The sequence below is a fragment of the Magnolia sinica genome, chromosome 12 (genome assembly GCF_029962835.1).
Source record: "Magnolia sinica isolate HGM2019 chromosome 12, MsV1, whole genome shotgun sequence".
Lineage (NCBI taxonomy): Eukaryota > Viridiplantae > Streptophyta > Magnoliopsida > Magnoliales > Magnoliaceae > Magnolia > Magnolia sinica.
Genome location: NC_080584.1, coordinates 3,448,875 through 3,468,018, shown reverse-complemented (window position 1 = coordinate 3,468,018; position 19,144 = coordinate 3,448,875). Strand labels below are relative to the sequence as shown.

General features: G+C 41.0%; 1 protein-coding gene across 1 annotated transcript in view; it reads right to left on the bottom strand.

Annotated features, from left to right (window-relative positions):
• LOC131221767 (uncharacterized) overlaps nucleotides 1–18,525 on the bottom strand; it is a 46,997-nt gene extending 28,472 nt beyond the window's left edge. The window contains exon 1 of the mRNA XM_058217077.1: nucleotides 18,388–18,525. Within this exon, the coding sequence (XP_058073060.1) occupies nucleotides 18,388–18,525 (138 nt within the window). The remainder of the gene's footprint in view (nucleotides 1–18,387) is intronic.
• Nucleotides 18,526–19,144: the final 619 nt, after the last annotated feature.

Sequence of the window (19,144 nt, the reverse complement as noted above, 5' to 3'; positions counted from 1 at the left end):
CCACATTAATGGGAAATAATATAAAATAGTTATGAAAAACTACTAAGTACATACTTGTAGGCTGCTCGAGTTTTGTATCGGGCTGGTTTTTGTATTTTCTGTCCTGATTCGGATGAGTTACGCCTAATTAATGGGTTTGATGAAAGATACATAGAATGGTGGCCCCACATACAAACCTATGGTTGGTATTTTATTCCCATTATTCCATGTGGTGTGGCCCATCTAAATTGTAGATCTAGTTGATTTTTAGCCTCAGCACCTAACATGGATGATTCTTCATTCTTATGTGTTCTAGGCACTATATAAAGCAAGTGTTGTAGAGTATTCCAGTCTGCATGGTCGACTCAGATTGACTCATTCGGCCCTGAGTCGAGTCGGGACTTGCCCAAGTCAGGGCTGGGACTGACTCGGACCTGATTAGGTACTATTGAATCTGAGTCAACTCGGACGAGTCATCTCGAACCTGATTGGGTACTACTCGCATATACAAGGCATCACATTTTGGAGCACGGCGGACAGGAACAGTATCCAAGCCGTCCATCAGGCGAGTCTGACTGTTTAAATGTTTAATCCCATAAATAAATCCGGTCCACGAAGTGGGTGGGAGACAATGTTAGAAACAGTTGGAGTACCCCTTGATTTTTGTATGATGTCCCACACACACTTGCCAGATTGGCACGTGTGCACCCAGTGGAGAGGGTTGTATTTAGGAAAAATACAGGTTTGACAGGTTTAAATAACATTGCCAATGGTCTGGATTCAACTTATATGTGTGGCCCACCTAAATTAATGGTCCATGCCAGGCTTTCTCAGGAGATTTGAAGATGGAGACTTACGGAATTAGTGAGCATGGAGGGACCACTTCAGCTGAGGACCATAGGAAGCATGGGAAGTCTTGCAAGGGATGCCATATTCTGACAGCCCCACAAGCCTGCAGTGCCCATGACCTATGCACTCAAGGTTGGAAGAGGATTGGCTGGTGTACCACACACCACCAACCTGGCTGGTGTGGGTACGTGTCGTGCGAAGAGGATCGCTGATGCTCTTTGAAATCTGAGTTTTACGAACGGTTAAAAGGAGATTAAAGTTACATGGGCTTTAAAATGATGTATTTATTATATTTACACTGATCATCTGTTTTTCGAGATCATTTTAGAGCATGACCACACCACAAATAGCAGTGGGGACAATGATTCTCACGGTTAAAACATTAATAGGGTCTACCATAACATTTATTTTCTATCACCTAATCTATTGATAAGGTCATACAAATTGGATGAAGTAGAAAAACAAATATTATTTTAATCCAAAACTCGTATAACCATGAGGGCCTGTTTGGCCGGGCAGATTAAGAGGGATTAGGAGGGATGGGACGGTAAAATCCCGGGATATGCCAAACGAGCCAAACAGACCTGATGAACTTGTCCCGGGATATAGCAAACCCATGGATCTTAAACCAATCCATTTACATCACCATCATTACCTTAAAATTGATCCCATCCCTCCTAATCCTGTTCAATCATGCCTGGGGCATATATATATATATATTATTTTTAATTTTTTTATTACACATGCACACACACCCCACACACGCACGTCATGGGATTTCACCACTGATGGGTACTCGAACCCTTGACCCGGTGTTGAAACTCCTAGGAGTCTACCACCCTCGAACCCTTGCCTGGGGCGTGTTTTGTTGGACGGGTTGGAAGAGATTGGAAGGTAAAATCCCAGGATATGCCCGGTGTGCCAAACAGACCCGGTGAACTTGTCCTAGGATATAGCAATCCCATGGATCTTAAACCAATCCACTGACACCACCACCATTACCTTAAAGTCCATCCCATCCCTCGTAATCCCATGGGATCCGTTCGGCCAAACAGGCCCTAAAAGGGTTCCGATGGCAGATGACTAATCCCCTATTGTTTTTTGCAGCATGGTTTACTTTATCTTTGGATTTACCTTATTTTTTAGCTCAAGCCTTATGACGAGCTCACCAGATTGGTAGACGATTTGGATATAATACATACCTTATAATGGGACCCATAGAACTTGGTGACATGTCAACACACCTATCAAGTCGATGGTGTGTGGTACACTAGCCAGTTTTGCTTCCCTCAAGGTTTTTGGAAGCGAATTGGCTGGTGTACCACACACCACCAATCTAGTTGGTGTGGGTAGGTGTTGTGCAAAGACGAGTGCTGATGCTCCTTAAGCTCCAAGTTGTATGAACAGTTTAAAGGAGATCAAAGTTACATGGGCCCAACAATGATGTATTTATCATATCTACACCATTCATCCATTTGGAGAGATCATTCTAGATCGTGCTCCGAAAAACGAGTAATTTCCAAGGCTCAAGTGGATTACACCACAAATAGCAATGGGGACAATGATTCTCAATGTTAAAACATTCATAGGGCCCACCATAATGTTAACTTTCCATCCAATATATTCATAAGGTCACACAAACATGGACGAAGAGTAAAAACAAAAATCATATTAATCCAAAATTTCTGTGACCCCCAAAGGTTTTCAATGGCACGCGTTCTATCCCTCATTGCTTTTTATAATGTGGTCCACTTGATTTTTGGATAGATGATTTGGATACAATGCATACCTCGGATTGGGCTTCACCCAACACTAATCCTACATGAACCCATTGTTGCCATTCTTAGCACATATATGTCAATTAATAAGCCATCTAGATCATAGGACTCACTTTAGACATGATAACTTAGGACCATGATCTTTAACTTGGCGACTCAGACCAACTTGCTTGGTCTCAAGTCCAATTGAAATTCCCTCGAGTCATGGGGTGACTCATCCAAGTTGGTAGCATATTCAATCAGACCAAGGTAAGAGGTAACATACGTGGAGGTGGCTACTGATGGTGCTTTGTGTGTCCCATCATGATGTACATCCTATCCACGCTATTCATCCATTTTTCCGAACTATTTTATTGCATGATCCCAAAAATGAGGCAGATCCAAATCTCATATGGACCATACCGTGGGAAAGAATGGTTGATTGAACACTCATCATTAAAAACTTTTTAGGGGCCACAAAAGCTTTACATTAAGCTAATATTTGAGTTTTCTCTTCGTCCAGGCATGTGTGACCTAATCAACAGGTTGGATGACAAATAAACATTACACTGAGCCCTAAGAAGTTTTTAATGGTGGGGTGGGCATTCAATCACCACTATTTTCTCATGGGGTGGTCCACTAGAGATTTGGATATCCCTCATTTTTTTTAACTCATGCATGCGCTATAATGATTTTGAAAAATACATGAACAGCTTAGATAAAACACACATATACCATGCTGGCCCTATAGTATTGACAATAGCCACCTCCCTACTGAGGACGCTATTACTGCACACAATCCGTAGTTACGGAACATACTTGATCTGATGTGGCATGATTTCATTGGCCCACTAGACACTTGTCAAAATCTAGTCCAAACAGTCGAGTACCCAACAACCTTTCGAGAAGTTGGTGACTCCTCTCTCACGAGCTTTTGGCGGACCAATAAAATCGCACCACATCACATCCTGACTGAATCAGTTTCCATCCAGATTAAACCTATTTACACTAAACTGATTATGTGAATCGGATCAAGTTGAATTGAGAGTCATCAATCCATGCTTCAAACATAACTAATTAAACAATCCTAACTTTTGATCAATGAGCATATGATCATACAATCAAACCATTCACTATCATCACCCTAACCATCAAATAGATATCCACCCATGGCAGGCCCATCATGTGAACGGCTCTGATTTAAGTTGGATGCATGCATATGAATCATCACAGTCCACCAGAGTATCAAAACTCCTTGCCATCCCTCCTCCACGTCACCAAAATCCGACATCAGCAGACTGCATGAGAATAATCGGTCATGCAAATGTAACTCTCACATCACTTTCAGGAATCAAAACCAAATGATTATACTTTTGTACGGTCAAAGTCAAACGCGGGACCTTTCCCAGCTGTAAACTCACACCTGAAAATAAAATAAAATAAAACGAGGAATTTGGGTGTACTTCACGCCCCCTGCGCGCGTGCGCCTCGTAAACTAAAATGCGCATGCCTTTTTTGCCCTTTACAAAAAGAAAATGCATTTTATATTTTTCCACTATTATTTTTTTATTTTCCATTTCTAGCCCTATTTTGCTTTGCTAACCTCACACGCGTGTGCAATAAAACTTGTATACACGGCACACGTGTCAGCATACATAAATAGATCCAAGATCCTGTCCGTCCATCAGAGAATTCCCAATATATTGAATAACTATCCTGAATTTAAAGTTGATTCACTTGTCAATTTGGCCACAATTTACAAAAATGTATGGAATCTGAAAAATTGCCTAAAGTTTTCTACCATCCACCTGTTTCCAATATTGAGGCCCACATGATAATTTATTGAAACTTCACATTCATAAAAATATTATAAATCTAAGATAAATGTGATGGACGGATTAGATCTTGTACCTATCTGTCAAGATGGCACGTGTGTGAGTTTTCTGTAGATTCTTTACACGCGCGTGTGCATGTAGGAGATACTTTTTCTTTTTCAAACTTTTGTATTTTCTCGCTGGAGATTTGATGGATCGGCACTTTAGCTTTTCCAAAACACATGTCTTTTTTTTCCGGCATTAGTTTCACTGAAAATTACGGTTTCTGCCACTGCCTGGGTTAAGCTAACCATGGTTAAGTTAAACAATGGTTAAGTTAACCTTGGTTGTGATGAAAGGTGCCCCAACATAATGATGGGATTTAAGAATGTAGTGGGGTATTAGGAATGATTAATTAGGGTGGAGTGGGTTGTTGGGATATGACCGTTGGATGGATGGGACATCACGTTGACGGTTGTAATTTCATCTCGGTGAGAATTTGGGGATGGTCAAAGCTGCTGGTTGACTCAAATGGAAGCGGATTGCTGGTGACCCTGCACACAGGTATACCTGTGTCTGAAGCTATGTGGGGTCCACAGTTATGTCTTTGGACAAATCCATTCCGTTCATCTGTTTTCAAAGACTACAATAGGACAGTACTCAAAAAATCAGGTAATATAAAACTAAGGTGGGCCACACCAAACGAAACAGTGGGAACAAAAACGTCAACATGCATCCAAACCGTTCATAGAGTTGTTACCACTCAGATAAACTTTAGGCACAAATATCATCCTGATTCACAACTTCTGTCACCCCGGGTGTTCAATCCTCATTGTTTCATGTGGTATGACTCACATGAGTTTTGGATCTGCCTGATTTTTGGAAGCCTGTCTTATTGTGTTCTTGAAAAGCAGATGGACGGAGTGGATTTGTCATGGACTTCTTTGTGGGCCCTACATCCCCAGGCAACAGATCATCTGGATGGATGGCTTGATCATCCTATGTTGGAATGTCCGGCTCAAGTGGGTAGCCGTCGACAGAGATGTCTTTGGACAAATCCAATCCGTGCATCTGTTTTGAAAGACTACGATGAGACAAGACTTTGAAAACCAGGCAGATAAAAAACTATGGTAGGCCACACCAAACGAAATAGTGGGAACGGAAATGTACGCATGCATACAAACCGTTCATAGCGTTATTACCACTCTGATTAACCTTAGGCACAAATATCATCCTGATTCACAACTTCTGTCAGCCCTGGGTGTTCAATCCTCATTATTTCATGTGTATGACTCACATGAGTTTTGGATCTACCTGATTTTTGGAATCCTGTCTTATTGTGTTCTTGAAAAGCAGATGGACGAAGTGGATTTGTCATGGACTTCTTTGTGGGCCCCACACAGCGTCGGGCATAAGAGCATATCGATGAATGGCTTGATCATCCTATGTTGGAATGTCTGCCTCAAGTAGCTGACCTGATCCACTTAACAAGTAAAATTGAGGGTTTAAAGACACTTGTTAGTGGTTCTCATTTAGTCCATCTATAGAATGGTTCGGACCATAGTTCTAAAACTCTATGAATCGTTTTGAAAATTGATTGAGTCAACTAGGCTGGGTGAACTCTTGCTTGGCATGCATGACACGTCGAATCATCGACTAGGCTGACTTGATAGGCAACACCAACCAACAATCTATGGTTTAATAAATGTTTTATACTAATCCAAGATAGTTTTAAATATTTATTAGAGTAGAATTTTAATAATTAAATACTACGTCAGCTAACACTTTATCAAGTCCGGGAGTCAACCCGACCCGGCTGGACGTCCAGTCGAGTTTTTAGGTTTTCAACCAATGATTTGAAAACAAGTACTTAACAGATAGTTAATTGATACTACTACTCGGATGTACTAGTTTCGTTTCCAGCTGAGTTGCAACTCACTAGAGTTGGGGTGAATCAAGGTGTCGATTGGATCAGATTTGGTTGAGTCCAACTCAACTCGGATGAATTGCATGGACCCATTCGGTCTTAAAACCATGCTCCTTAGATTCAAGTTTATATTTAATGATCAAAACCATCTATACATTGAATCTTAGACTATTTATAACATTGATCATTTAACTTTCACCTTTGAAGGTGGCTGTAGGGGCTGCGGTCTTTTTAACTCAATTAGGGTTAGGGCTTAGGAGATCAGGCCTAGGTTAATGTGGCTCATTTTTAATGGTCATTCCTATAGCGGGATCTATATTATCAGTTTGATTAAATAATTGGATCCGACCTTGGCCCACAAATTTAAATTCCATAAGAAATCATATGCGTTTGATCTGAATTGGATATATGGATATATGATTTATATGTATATAGTAAATTATAGAGCTTTTTTTTTTTTGCTTGTTAGTACACGTACACCCATGTCGGTACACACACTCCTATGTTAGCCACCCCCGCTAGGGATCAATACCAAGACCTCAAGTGTTGAAACGAGGTATCTCCACTCACTCTGCCAGTTGAGCTATGGATCTGGGTGTAAATTATAGAGCTCTTAGTTGTACTGGTTTACTTGAAAAGTTCAATTCATCAATCTGAATTATCTAAGTATAGAATACATTTCACTGGCTGCTGCCATGCAAAAATCACATTTTTTGGATAACCTAACTCATCTTAGACTTGACCTTATTTTCTATGGCCATCCTTTTTCCAAGTAATGGATGGGATAGTTATGATTAACAAATGTCATTCTTTAAAAACATAAACAATTCATGATGGCCCTACAATTGTTGATTAGATCTTTTTTTTTTTGTAAATGATCATGACCGTCCATGTTTAAGGTCATTGATCAAATGGCTAATATTTGCTACATCACTGTGATGCTTTCATGGTAGCCATGAAATGTGCATTAGGAACAATCTAGATAAATGGATTTGACTGTCTCTGTGTCCAATACAACTAGGCATGACATTTATAACTTATAGTTCTCTGAAAGCATGGAGCATTTCTTTTCTTTTTTTACACAAGGATAAGGACCAAATACCCCCTCCTCTCTAGTGCTTTTGGACACTCTAACCCTACTTGTATTATTATTCCATCTCTACCCCAGATTTTAAAAATAGAAATGGAAGATAGATGCTGTAACGTTTTATGTGGGTCCAGATATACCCCTATAATTCATGGATTAGACCTATGTTATAGTTCATGAAACTCTTAAAATGGTTGTGGCTCCCAAAACATGCACATGGTATAGTTTTATGGAAATCTAAACCGTCCAAATGGATGATCCAAATTTGAATGTAGCATGGTCTGAAATTCACGCTACCAATACGATAGTAACCAACTGATTTTACCATTGAAGTTTAGATCACTCACTAATATACTTTTAACTATCTGATCATCAAATAAATGGTTATGATCGCTTGATCAATGTGATTTTTAGAATCATACTTCATCCATCGCGTGCCACATTCCATGGTTTGGATAGACATGCATGATTGACAAGTGAGGAGGATGAATCACCACCATGTTCAAAATAGTGATGAACTATCATAAATCTATCCATTTTCACATGTGGCAGCCAGGCAAGAGGTTGGCAGTTGGATGAGAGGGATCCTATTTCAATAATCCAAATCGTTTATGTGATGGACCTCAGTGAATATTGGAGAATGCCCAAAAAAAAACCTTTCGGTCCTCAAGATTTTTAGGAATCATCTATTCATCTGGGAGCCCACCACATATACGGATTGGATCATCCCAAAGTGACCACAGATTCAATGGCTACATTTCCCACTTGAAATCTAGCAATAGGTCCTGAATATATTGAAGAAACCACTGCAATGGGATTTTATGAAATGCTACCATTTTTCTAGCATAATTAGATAAAACCATCTATAATAATTTTTATTTACAGGTCATCATTTTCATTTAAGGTGTCTATTTATTTTACCATTTTTGCCTTCAAATAATGGTTATCAGCTTATTTCTGAAAATATTAAAAGTACCTCATATCTTCCTATATATTAAAGAAAGAATATGTCCATTTCACCATCCATTGTAATGGAATGTTTTTACTAGTTTTCAACCGTCTAAATCACTACCCACCTTTTGGAATGGTCTAAATTATTGTCATGTATTTTTCAGCGGTCTATATTGTTGTCCATCAACTTTTGAATTGTCTCAGTCAACAAGCACTTAGGGTTAAATGATACGGATCATCACCTACTATCTTGGAATAGTCAAAATCATTCTTTAGGTACTTTTGAGCACTTCAACTTACTTTCCATCGTTACTTCATCTTAAGAGTATTTTGATCATTTATAGAGATAAAATATCACATCTTGATCCAAAGGAAAGCGGTTGCATGAGTAAACCTCTCAAAATGGGGGTGATATGTAAAGAATTTTTTAAAGTGGTTCCATCTAATTAATCTAAAAAAGGTAGCATTTCATTAAAAAAAATCCCATGCGCATATACACATGCAAAATCCATATCCAGTGCAGTCATGCCCGTGCATGCTAAGGTGCAATATCTGAACCGCTTGTTAGGACACCGACACTGAGGTTCGTTGGTTAATTTCTTTTAACCGTCCAAATCCTTATTTGTTGCTCTACTAGATGAGATAAATGTCTAAAAAAATTTCCCATCAAATCTATGTGGTGTGGTCCACCTGATGAGCGGCTGGGATCTTGCATGTTTGGATATGGAAGTGTGATGGCGCTAGCATGTGCATTCGTGCCCGGTGCATGCGCGCGGTTGGAATATCTTGTTCGTGTTCTCTCGTGAACGAGAGAGTGTAAATGGGAAGAAAAAATGGTAGGGATAAATGGGCCGTTGGTGACCCGGACACCACCGATGCCCCTGATGACCGAATCTGTGGGGCCCACCGTGATGTATATGTTTTATCCACGCCGTTGACCTGTTTTTCGACCTCATTTTCTGGAATGTCCTAAAATTTGAAGCATATCCAAATCTCAACTGGACCACACCATTGAAAACTTCCTGAGCCCACTGTATTTTTTTATTTTCCATCCAACCTGTTGATAAGATTCAGACGGACCTGGTTGAAGGGAAAACACAAATACAATCTTTGATCCAAAACTTCTGTGGACTCCGAGAAATTTTCAACGGTAGGAATTCAATCCCCACTGTTTCATGTGGTGTGGTCCACTTGAGCTTTGGATTTACTTCAAGCTTTGTCTCATGCCATAAGATGAGCTTTCAAAATGAATGGACGGAGTGGATAAAACACAAACATCACAGTGGGCCCCACAGAGCCCTACCTGAGTGGAGTTAAATGCACTGGTTACTTCAGCTCGGAACTTTCCATGGTCAGTTAGATAAACGCTAGGATCTTGATCCCAGATGGGGAAATCATGCAGCCAACAAATCGAATCAAGGCAATTTTCTGTTATTGACCATTCAATTACGAAAGCCAGTGAATGCACGGTCAGGATCATCTTTCACATGTGTCCTGTGTAGGATACACAATGTGGAATACAGTGATACAGTAGGGCAGTGTACTTCTTTTCCACTTTTTGTCATGCCATAGTTCAAGTGTACCATTGTATGTACCAAATATTAAAAGGATCGGGTGTCTATATCAGAAAAGTGGGTGTAAATATCAAAAAGTCCTGCAATGAAAACCACAGGGGTACCATCAGTCATTTTCTCCGAAGCGCCAAACAAGTTCACGTCAGCTCTTACGTTAGGGGCAATTTGGGAATTTTATTCTGATTGCGTGAGAGGATATTGGCTTTGAACAGTACACTCGAGTTTTAATTTACGACGAGTGGGGCCCATAGATAAATAATCACGTCCGTTGGAATTTTGGGTCCTACAATAGATAGACAATGATCTAAAATAATATAAGATTGCAAGATCCTAGCCACCAATATCGAGACTATTTTCTACTCAACTGTGGACCATTGATGAATTCTCTTCTTAACCGTCTATTTTTAGGCCAGAATTCGAACAGTTAGGATTTTCCTATCAAGAACATTTTTAGGCCGCCATTTATCGCAGGTGGGGCCCACTTGTCATAACTCCCTGTGCCTCCTTTTCTGGGTTTATATATATATATATATATATATATATATTTTAAATAGAAATTCTACCGTCTATACAAGCGTGTTACTGTATTTTTTTTTGCTTGCGTGTAGGAGAGGACTCGTGATGTATATATCTTATCCACGCCGTCCATCCGTTTTATCAGCTCAGTTTATGGTATTAGATCAGAAGTGAAGTATATTCAACTCTTAAATGGATCACACCACATGAAACAGTGGTGGTAATAATTTCGACCGTTGAAACCTTCTTAGGGTCCACTGTGATGTTTATTTGCCATCCAATCTGTTCATAAGGTCACACATACATGGATGAAGTGAAAAAAAAAATATCATCTTGATCCAAAATTCTGTGGCCCTCAAGAAATTTTCAACCGTAGGCGTTTAATCCCCACTGTATGGTCCACCTGACCGTTGGATATGTCTCATTTTTTTTATTTATACACTAAAATGATATGTCAAAATGGATGGACGGTGTGGATTAGACCCATACATCACAGTGGACACTAAGAGCCCCTGCACGTGCCGAGCTCGGAACGGCCGGGGGATAGTTCCCAATCCGCGGCCTCCTCTGATTACACAGCTGGATAAGTGGTCCATACTTCTGACACGTGGGAATCTGGAACTGACTCACGTGAGCAGCCAAAGGTGATAAGCTACTTTCAGGTGTTCGTGTCAGGTCGGTTCTCCCCACGACAATATTCTGCCACGTGTCATCATCTTAGGCTTGCTGTTCGTTATCGCCGATACAAGCTGGATGGATGTTACTATTCGCACTGGTGCAATAACACGTGCCAAAATAAGCTCCCGGCCAGCATTACTTGTCACAGACTCACGCGGAAGCGGATTGGCTGGTGTACCTCACATTAGCTATATAGCTGGTGTATTGACGTCAGCAAGTTCTGTGGACCTGATCATAAGGCATGTGTTCTATCTAAACCGTCCATCCATTTGGAGATCTAGTCTTAAGGCTTGAGACAAAAAATAAGATAAATCTAACTATTAAATGGACCACACTGCAAAAAGCAGTGGGGATTAAATTTTTACCATTGAAACCCTTTTTGGGTCACAGAAGTTTTGGATTAATATAAAATTTGTTTTTCTTCTTCATTTAAGTCTCTGTGATGTTATAAACAGATTGGATGAAAAATAAACATTATAATGGGCCTTACAAATTATTTAACAGTGAAAATCATTATTTCTACTGCTATTTGTGATGTGGACCAGATGAAGATATAATAAATACGTCACTGTAGCTCCATGTAACTTTGTTATCCTTTGAACCGTTCGTACAACTCAGAGCTCGAGGAGCGTCAGTGCTCGTTTTCGCACGACACGTGCATACAGGCTCCAGCAGCTATATAGCTGGTGTGTAGTACACCAACCAATCCTTTTTATCGACTCACACGTGTAATAATAATGGCCCTTCATCAAGTGGAACCCAATATCCAACTGGTCCACACATGTGAGACACGTGTGTGAAATTTCGATGGTTAGAAAGAATGAAAATGGGTTGGCCACTCTCAAATCTCAATATGCATGTGCGGCCCACCTGAAGAGTGGGCGGGCCTGATTTTTTACGGACTCTGTGGGGCCCACCGTGATGTATGAGTTTCATCTAGGATGTCCATCCTTTTTATCAGCTCATTTTATTCCATTAGCCTAAAATCGAGCCATATCCAAAGCTCAAGTGGACCACACCAACGGAAAAAGTGATGATAATGATGTCGACCGTTGAAACCTTACTAGGGCCCACAGTGACGTTTAAAGGCAAAAAAAAAAAAAAAAAGCTCGATGACTGAAAATACAAATATCAGTTTTTGTGCCCTCAAGAAGTTTTCAACGATGGGCATTCAATCCAAACTGGTGTGGTCCACTTGAGTTTTGGACATGCTTTAATTTTGATCTCTTGAACTAAAATGATCTGGAAAAGAGGATGGACGGTGTGGATAAGACACATACATCACAACGGGCCCCACAGTCCTTACACCAGACAGCTCCTTGTTGGTTTCACCCCCACGCAATCAGCGTCCGAAATATTTACCTTAATAAGCTTTCCATCAGGTGGGTTGCACTTTTTAGATATTCTCGCCTAAAATCAGGACGTTTCACATCAGGTGGGCCACAGCAGACAAAACAAAATGGACGGTCAGGAAAAAGATACTTTTTAGATTGTCGCCTAGGTTTGCTAATTTCACACGCGTGTACGGGTGTACACATCCACACGTGGTTACACGTGCAAATATGAAATACGTGTGTGAGATCTGAGCTTTACATAAGGTCGGATATAATGCATGAATCTTGCCTAAATATTAAGACAATTTTACTCATGAGGGGGGCCACAACGTACAAAATAAATTGACCGTTCATTTGTTTTGATATGCTGTGGCCGAGTTGAGGTGTTAAGTGGACTGATTTTTATAATAGAGCATATAAAAAGTGTGGATGACCTGATAGAAGGCTCAGATCTCTCACACGCGTCACATTGTGACAGATGTTCCTCCGTGTGGATGTGTACGGCTATAGGTGCTCGTGGAATTACCAAACGCCCGTGGCCAACCTGAGGAATGAAACGGCCTGGTATTTTAGGAAACGTGTCCGAGCATGATTCACAACCAGATGGAAAGCTCAGATATCTCACGCGTGTTCCGTATTGGCACGTTTTCCTGCGTGCGGATGGTCAGGACTTGGCCAATCCCAGGAGCACTGAAATCGGACGGCTCATATCCAGCATGGGTGCGACTTCGCTGGTACCCGTAACCAGTGATGTGGGTGCTACCCTGACCGTGGGGCCCATCTCGATGTATAAGTTGTATATCTACTCCGTCCATCCGTTTTGCCAACTCATTTTATGTCACTAGCCCAAAAATAAAGCAGATAAAAATTTAAAGTGGACCACACTACAGGAAACAGTATGTAATGACTATTAAAAGATTTTTGTGGGGCCCAAAAAGTTTTTGATCAAGATGATATTTTCTTTTTCCCCTTCATCTAAGCCTGTGTGACATTATCAACCGGTTGGATGGAAAATAAACATTGCAGTGGACCCTAGAATGTTTTTAATGGTGGGCATTCAATAAACACTATTTCCTGTAGTGTGGTCCATCTAAGAATTTTAACTGCCTAATTTTTGGTATCATGATATAAAATGAGTTGTAAAAACGGATGGACGGTATAGATTTAGAACGCATACATCCAGGTGGGCCTCATGGACAGGATACCACCTACATAGCTGGTTCCGGGGCCCAGCCACGTCACGCCCATCGAGCATGAGGACCGAATCTTTGAGGAACGTCGGTGCTAAGATATGGCGCCAAATAAAGCAACCGTGGGGCCCACATTCCAAAGAAAACAGCTGTAGGCCTTTTCCGACGTGGCGGTTTGTGGGGCCCACGGAATCTCATCATTAGGCCTTCTCCTATACGTGAAAGCGAGTTCCGTTCTGACAAACTGCCTGTCGACGTTCAAACTACTTGACTTCCCTCCCCTACTCTACCCCCTCCAGTTCGTCTAGATGGACAGAGTTCGGTTCATTGCCACCCACCACCGTACACGTGGATGTTTGATCTGTGAATCTGGATCGTACATTTGGTGGGAACTACTATATAATTCGATTTTATATAAATTTGTATTGGTCGCACCATCCCATTGGTTGAGTTCCCACTGATGGTGGTTGTCATCGGGTCACGTGGCAGCCTTTATGACAGTTGGATTAGAAGGATAGCAAATCAAAGGTACGGCCTAGATTGAAAGATCACACCTTTGTGTAATCAATATGGATCGTGCATTTCATGTCCATATGATGAAATGTTTGAAGTGACTTTTAATAGGATTGGCCAAACATGAGCAGTCTATATCACTTGTCCTATATTTTTCTAACATAATAAATTTGCACTGCCCATTTCTCATCCAATGATCCAATGTTTAGGATCTTATAATCAAATATTTTTCTTTTATGAGATAAAGGAAGCCAAAGGTGGCCCATGATGAACGCTCCAGATCAACGATGGACATTTTTATTATATATAAACCGTATAGTTTCTATGCATGATAGGATGATTAGGATTTAAGAAAGATAAGTAATTAGGCCATAAATGGTCCAGTTTGAAGCCAGTTTAGTCAAAACCAGACGTGTTTGGGTCTAAATTTTAGACCCAGACTCTTTCACTAAATGGGTGGATTTAAGTTAAGCTCATCAAACCATTTATAAATAGATCTAGATTTAGTAAACGAAGATCCACCCGTACTCATTTATAAGTGTTATAATGGGTCCAGTTAAGGGATTTCCAGGCCTTGAATCAGACTCATTTATAAACAGGTCTAATGGGTCTAGTTCACCTTGATCTGCCTCATTTTATGTCTCATGTCTTAAATTGAGTTGGCAACATAGATGGATGGGGTAGGTTTCTCACAAACATTATGGTGAGCCCTACTTAGCATCCCAGTGCAGAAACTTCCTGTAAAAGCCTTTCATATACAATCTCCATACATCATAATTCACTAATCTCACCATCTTCGAAGTGTTGATTTAGATTTTGTGGTGTCCTATATTCTCAGCATGATATGGAGTCAATATTTGGTTTTTTCATGTTACTTGTCAAGGTATGCAAGTATTTTTATCAAGTTTAAAACCAGGTTTGGACGGGTTTAAGTTTGGATAGGTCACTTGCAACATAAACTAGACTTGTCAATTTACTAAATGGATTCGGGTTGGGTTGGGTCAAACTTAATATAAAGGAAACCAGGTTTTGCCCTTTTACCAACTAAGTATATTCTAGAGGTGTACACGAGTTGAACCGAGTCGAGCTTGGCACTGCTCGACTTGACTCGGCCACTAGCTGACCCCAGCTTGAACTCGGATCGACTCAGTCCTCGATCCTGACTGGTCAGCTCAGCTCTGTTCGGTCAGCAGCTCAGGCCAATTTGAGCCGAGTTCGAGCCAAGATCGTGCCTCTGTGACATTTTCTCAAACACATGGAGTGTACCTTCAAGTTCTCACGAAATGTAAAGCAACAATATCAATTTACGGGTATTTCATCAAACACTTAGTAGGCAACATAAAAATTAAGATACAAGGGCATTTGTTTAATATCTATACCTTTCTCGCCACCAACTGACACTTCGTTGAGTCATTTCATTAAACACTTACTAAGCAACATCAATATCAAAATAATCGAGTCACCGAACTGGTTTGATCCGAGTTCGATTCGAGTTGGGGTTCGATCCGAGTCGAGTCGAGCTCGAGCAAGCTCGAACTCTTCTCGAACTCAATTTTGAACCGAGTCAAATCGAACTTTTTTTGAGTCGAGTTGAGCGAGCTAACCGAGCTAACTTGGTTTGTGTACAGCTCTAATTCTTGGTTCCAGACCCGTATCATTTAACAAACGGGTTGGGTCTGGGTACCCTATTGGGTTCGTTGACCCATTTATAACCTTACTAGCAATTGAAGGTGGGCCTCACATGGAGAGCGGATTAGGTGAGACCCCTAAGATGGTGCAACCCTTACCATGGGGTTACCGTGGGGCCACCTTGATGTATGTATTATGTATCCATGTTGTCCATCCATTTTTCCAAATCATTTTAGGGCATTATTACAAAAATAAAATGATCCTATTATCAGGTGGACCATACCATAAGAAATAATGGTGATTGACTATTAATGGGCTGCAAAAGTTTAGATTAAGCTGATATTTGTTTTTTACTTCATCCAAGCTTATGTGACCTTATTAACCCTGATTGGATGATAAATAAACACTACGAAAACATTAAGTTACGCCCCAAGAAGTTTTTAATGATAGGACAGTCAATCACCACTGTTTCATACGGCATGGTCCACCTGATAATTGGATCTGCTTATTTTTTTGGGATAATGTTCTAAAGTGATTTATGAAAATGGATGGACAACATGGATACATAATATATACATCAAGGCGGCCCCCACGATAATCCCATGGTAAGGGCCGCACCATCTTCGGTGAGGTCGGGGTCGCACCTAATTCGCTGATCTCCCTTACATGACCACATTAAAAAATAAATAAAAAGGAAAAAGGAAAAGAAAAGAAAAGAAAAGAAAAGAAAAAATTCTAATTTAAAATAATGATGGTATCCAATGTAATAATCAATATGGATGGTTCATTCAAAGGTGAGGTCTTTTATTTGGGCAATCTGACTGACTGGATGTGTCAGCACTTGAGCACACATGTAAAGATGGTCTGATGATTCGAATCATCCATCTTTGAGCTATGGTGTATAGTGAAGCTTCAAGAATGATCCCGACCTTCCATTTAGGAGTTGAATGTATGTTGTTGGGGGAAAAATGGACAAGTCGATAAGTTGACTTATAAAATGGACCAACTTTACTGAAGCAGCACGGGCCTAACGAAACCCGAGCCTAATAAGGATTTTACGTCCAAAAGCAGGCTGACCTTCAAGAAGGGTGATGCAAATGTAAGGACACTCAAAGAATGGGACTACGAGTCCGCCCAAAGGTCAGCCAGAGGTCAACAAGAGGTCAGCCAGAAGTCGGCCAGAGGTCAGCCAGAGGATGGCCAGGGTACAACCAGAGGACGGCCAGATATTGACCTAACACATAGGTCGGCCAGAGGTCAATCTCAGGCCAACTGTAACCCGGTTAAAGGGTCTAGTGAAACCCGAGCCTAATAAGGCGTTTACGTCCAGAAACAAGCTGACCTCCAAGAAGGTCGATACAACTGTAAGGACACTCAAAGAACACGTTACGAGCCCATTCAACTATAGATTAACCATAAGTCGACTAGATCAATCACAGGTCAACCCCAAATCGATTACTGCCTAGCCATAGCTCAGTTATAGCTCGGTCATTGGACAACCACAAATTGGCCAACGTTCAACTACAAATCGACCCAACTATAGGTTGACCCGACTACAGGTCGACTCGATAATAGGTCGAATATAGCTCGACTATAGGTCAACACCGTCTACAACGGAGTTAAAATTATATACCGAAATTTCTCTAACGGCCCGAAGATTTCTCCTAAGATCTTGGGAGGATAAAATTATATCTTGGGGATCTCGGACAACCGTAATCTCAGGAAGATCTCGAGTATATCAGTAGTCATAAATAATAAAGACTCCATACGATGTGATCTTTCCTCTTATATAAATAGGAGCATCTCTAATGGTGAAAGGTACGCAAAATCTCTCTCCCAAAACCCCTTAATACTATAAGACCTAGATTCCTATCCTGACTTTGACTTTGGCATCAGAGGGTTCCCTGCTCTAGCCAAGGTCTCCTTTCTTTTCTTCCTGTGCAGGTACTCGAAGGCCTAAGAGGATGGACTAGATTTTTGCATCAACATATGCTATTGAGGATGGTTAAAATCATCCCTTATAGAATGTGAATGGTTGAAATTGTTAGATAGGCCACATTCCTTGTATAGAAGATTTTGTATTTATCATCTTACCTTATATAGTCGTTGTAAAACTCTATATATTCAACCCTTTAGGGTTGTCCTAAACACAGAAAAAGAAAAGGAGAATTATTCTCCCCAAAGCCTTTGGTATTTTTTGGTTTGTTTTCATGGTATCAGAGCAATAGTGATTCTAATCCGGCATCTCTTCATCACCGGCCCCACCGTCTGTCAGATTCGGCCCTCCCTCGTTTAATCCAGCTCCTCCCCTGTCAGATCCGGCCCTGCCCTGTCAGATCCGGCCCTCCCCACGCTCATTCGATCTTCCCCAAGCTTGTCCGCACGTCCCTGCTACACCTGTTCACGTCCTTGCGCATGTCCGATCCCTGCTACACCTGCGTCCGCACCTGCGCATGTCCCTGCCCACGTCCGATCCCTACCGCTTTCGATCACTGCTGCATTATCTCCTGCTACAATTGATCCCTGCTGCATTATCTCCTGCTACAATTGATCCCTGCTGCATTATCTCCTGCTCCATCCAATCCCTACTGCAGCATCTACTGCTACACCTACTGCTGCATATCCTGCTCTGTTGATCTGTTGCTCTTTTGCTACATCTGATCCCTTTTGTTCTTTTGCTGGTTGCTGTTCTGATCTTCGGTTGCAAGGTACTTTCTTCTTCAGCATCGTTTTTTATCTCATCCTATCTATGGATAAAGACTCCCGTACAGAGGCCCCACGATGTAGTTTCAATGGCACCAACTATAATCTATGGGTCATCCACTTTCAAAGTTTTCTCAAGGGTCATGGTTTGTGGGGATTGATTGATGGATCTATTACTGTCCCCACTTCCATTGATGCCGACAGAATGACTGAATGAGAAATGAAAAATGGACGGATTATTACCTGGATTCTTGATTTCGTTAATCGATCAATAGCTGTTAGCCTCACGCCACATCGCACTGCTAAAGCTATGTGGGAGCATCTCCAAATAATATATTAATAGAGTAATGCGGCTAGGTTATACCGCCTGGAACAAGATCTGGTTCACCTTACTCAGGGTGACAAAAGTATTCAATCTTTCTACTCTACAATGGTTATAATTTGGACAGAGATGGCTATAGTGGATCCCGACTTTCCAAATGACTTTAAAATATTCCACACAATATGCGAGAGTGCGCAAGTTAGACAGTTTCTTATGAAACTGCGTCCGGAATTTGAGCATTGCAGAGCTGCTCTCCTAAACCGTAGCCCAACTCCTTCAATGAATTCGGTTGTTAATGATTTATTAGCCGATGAACAACGA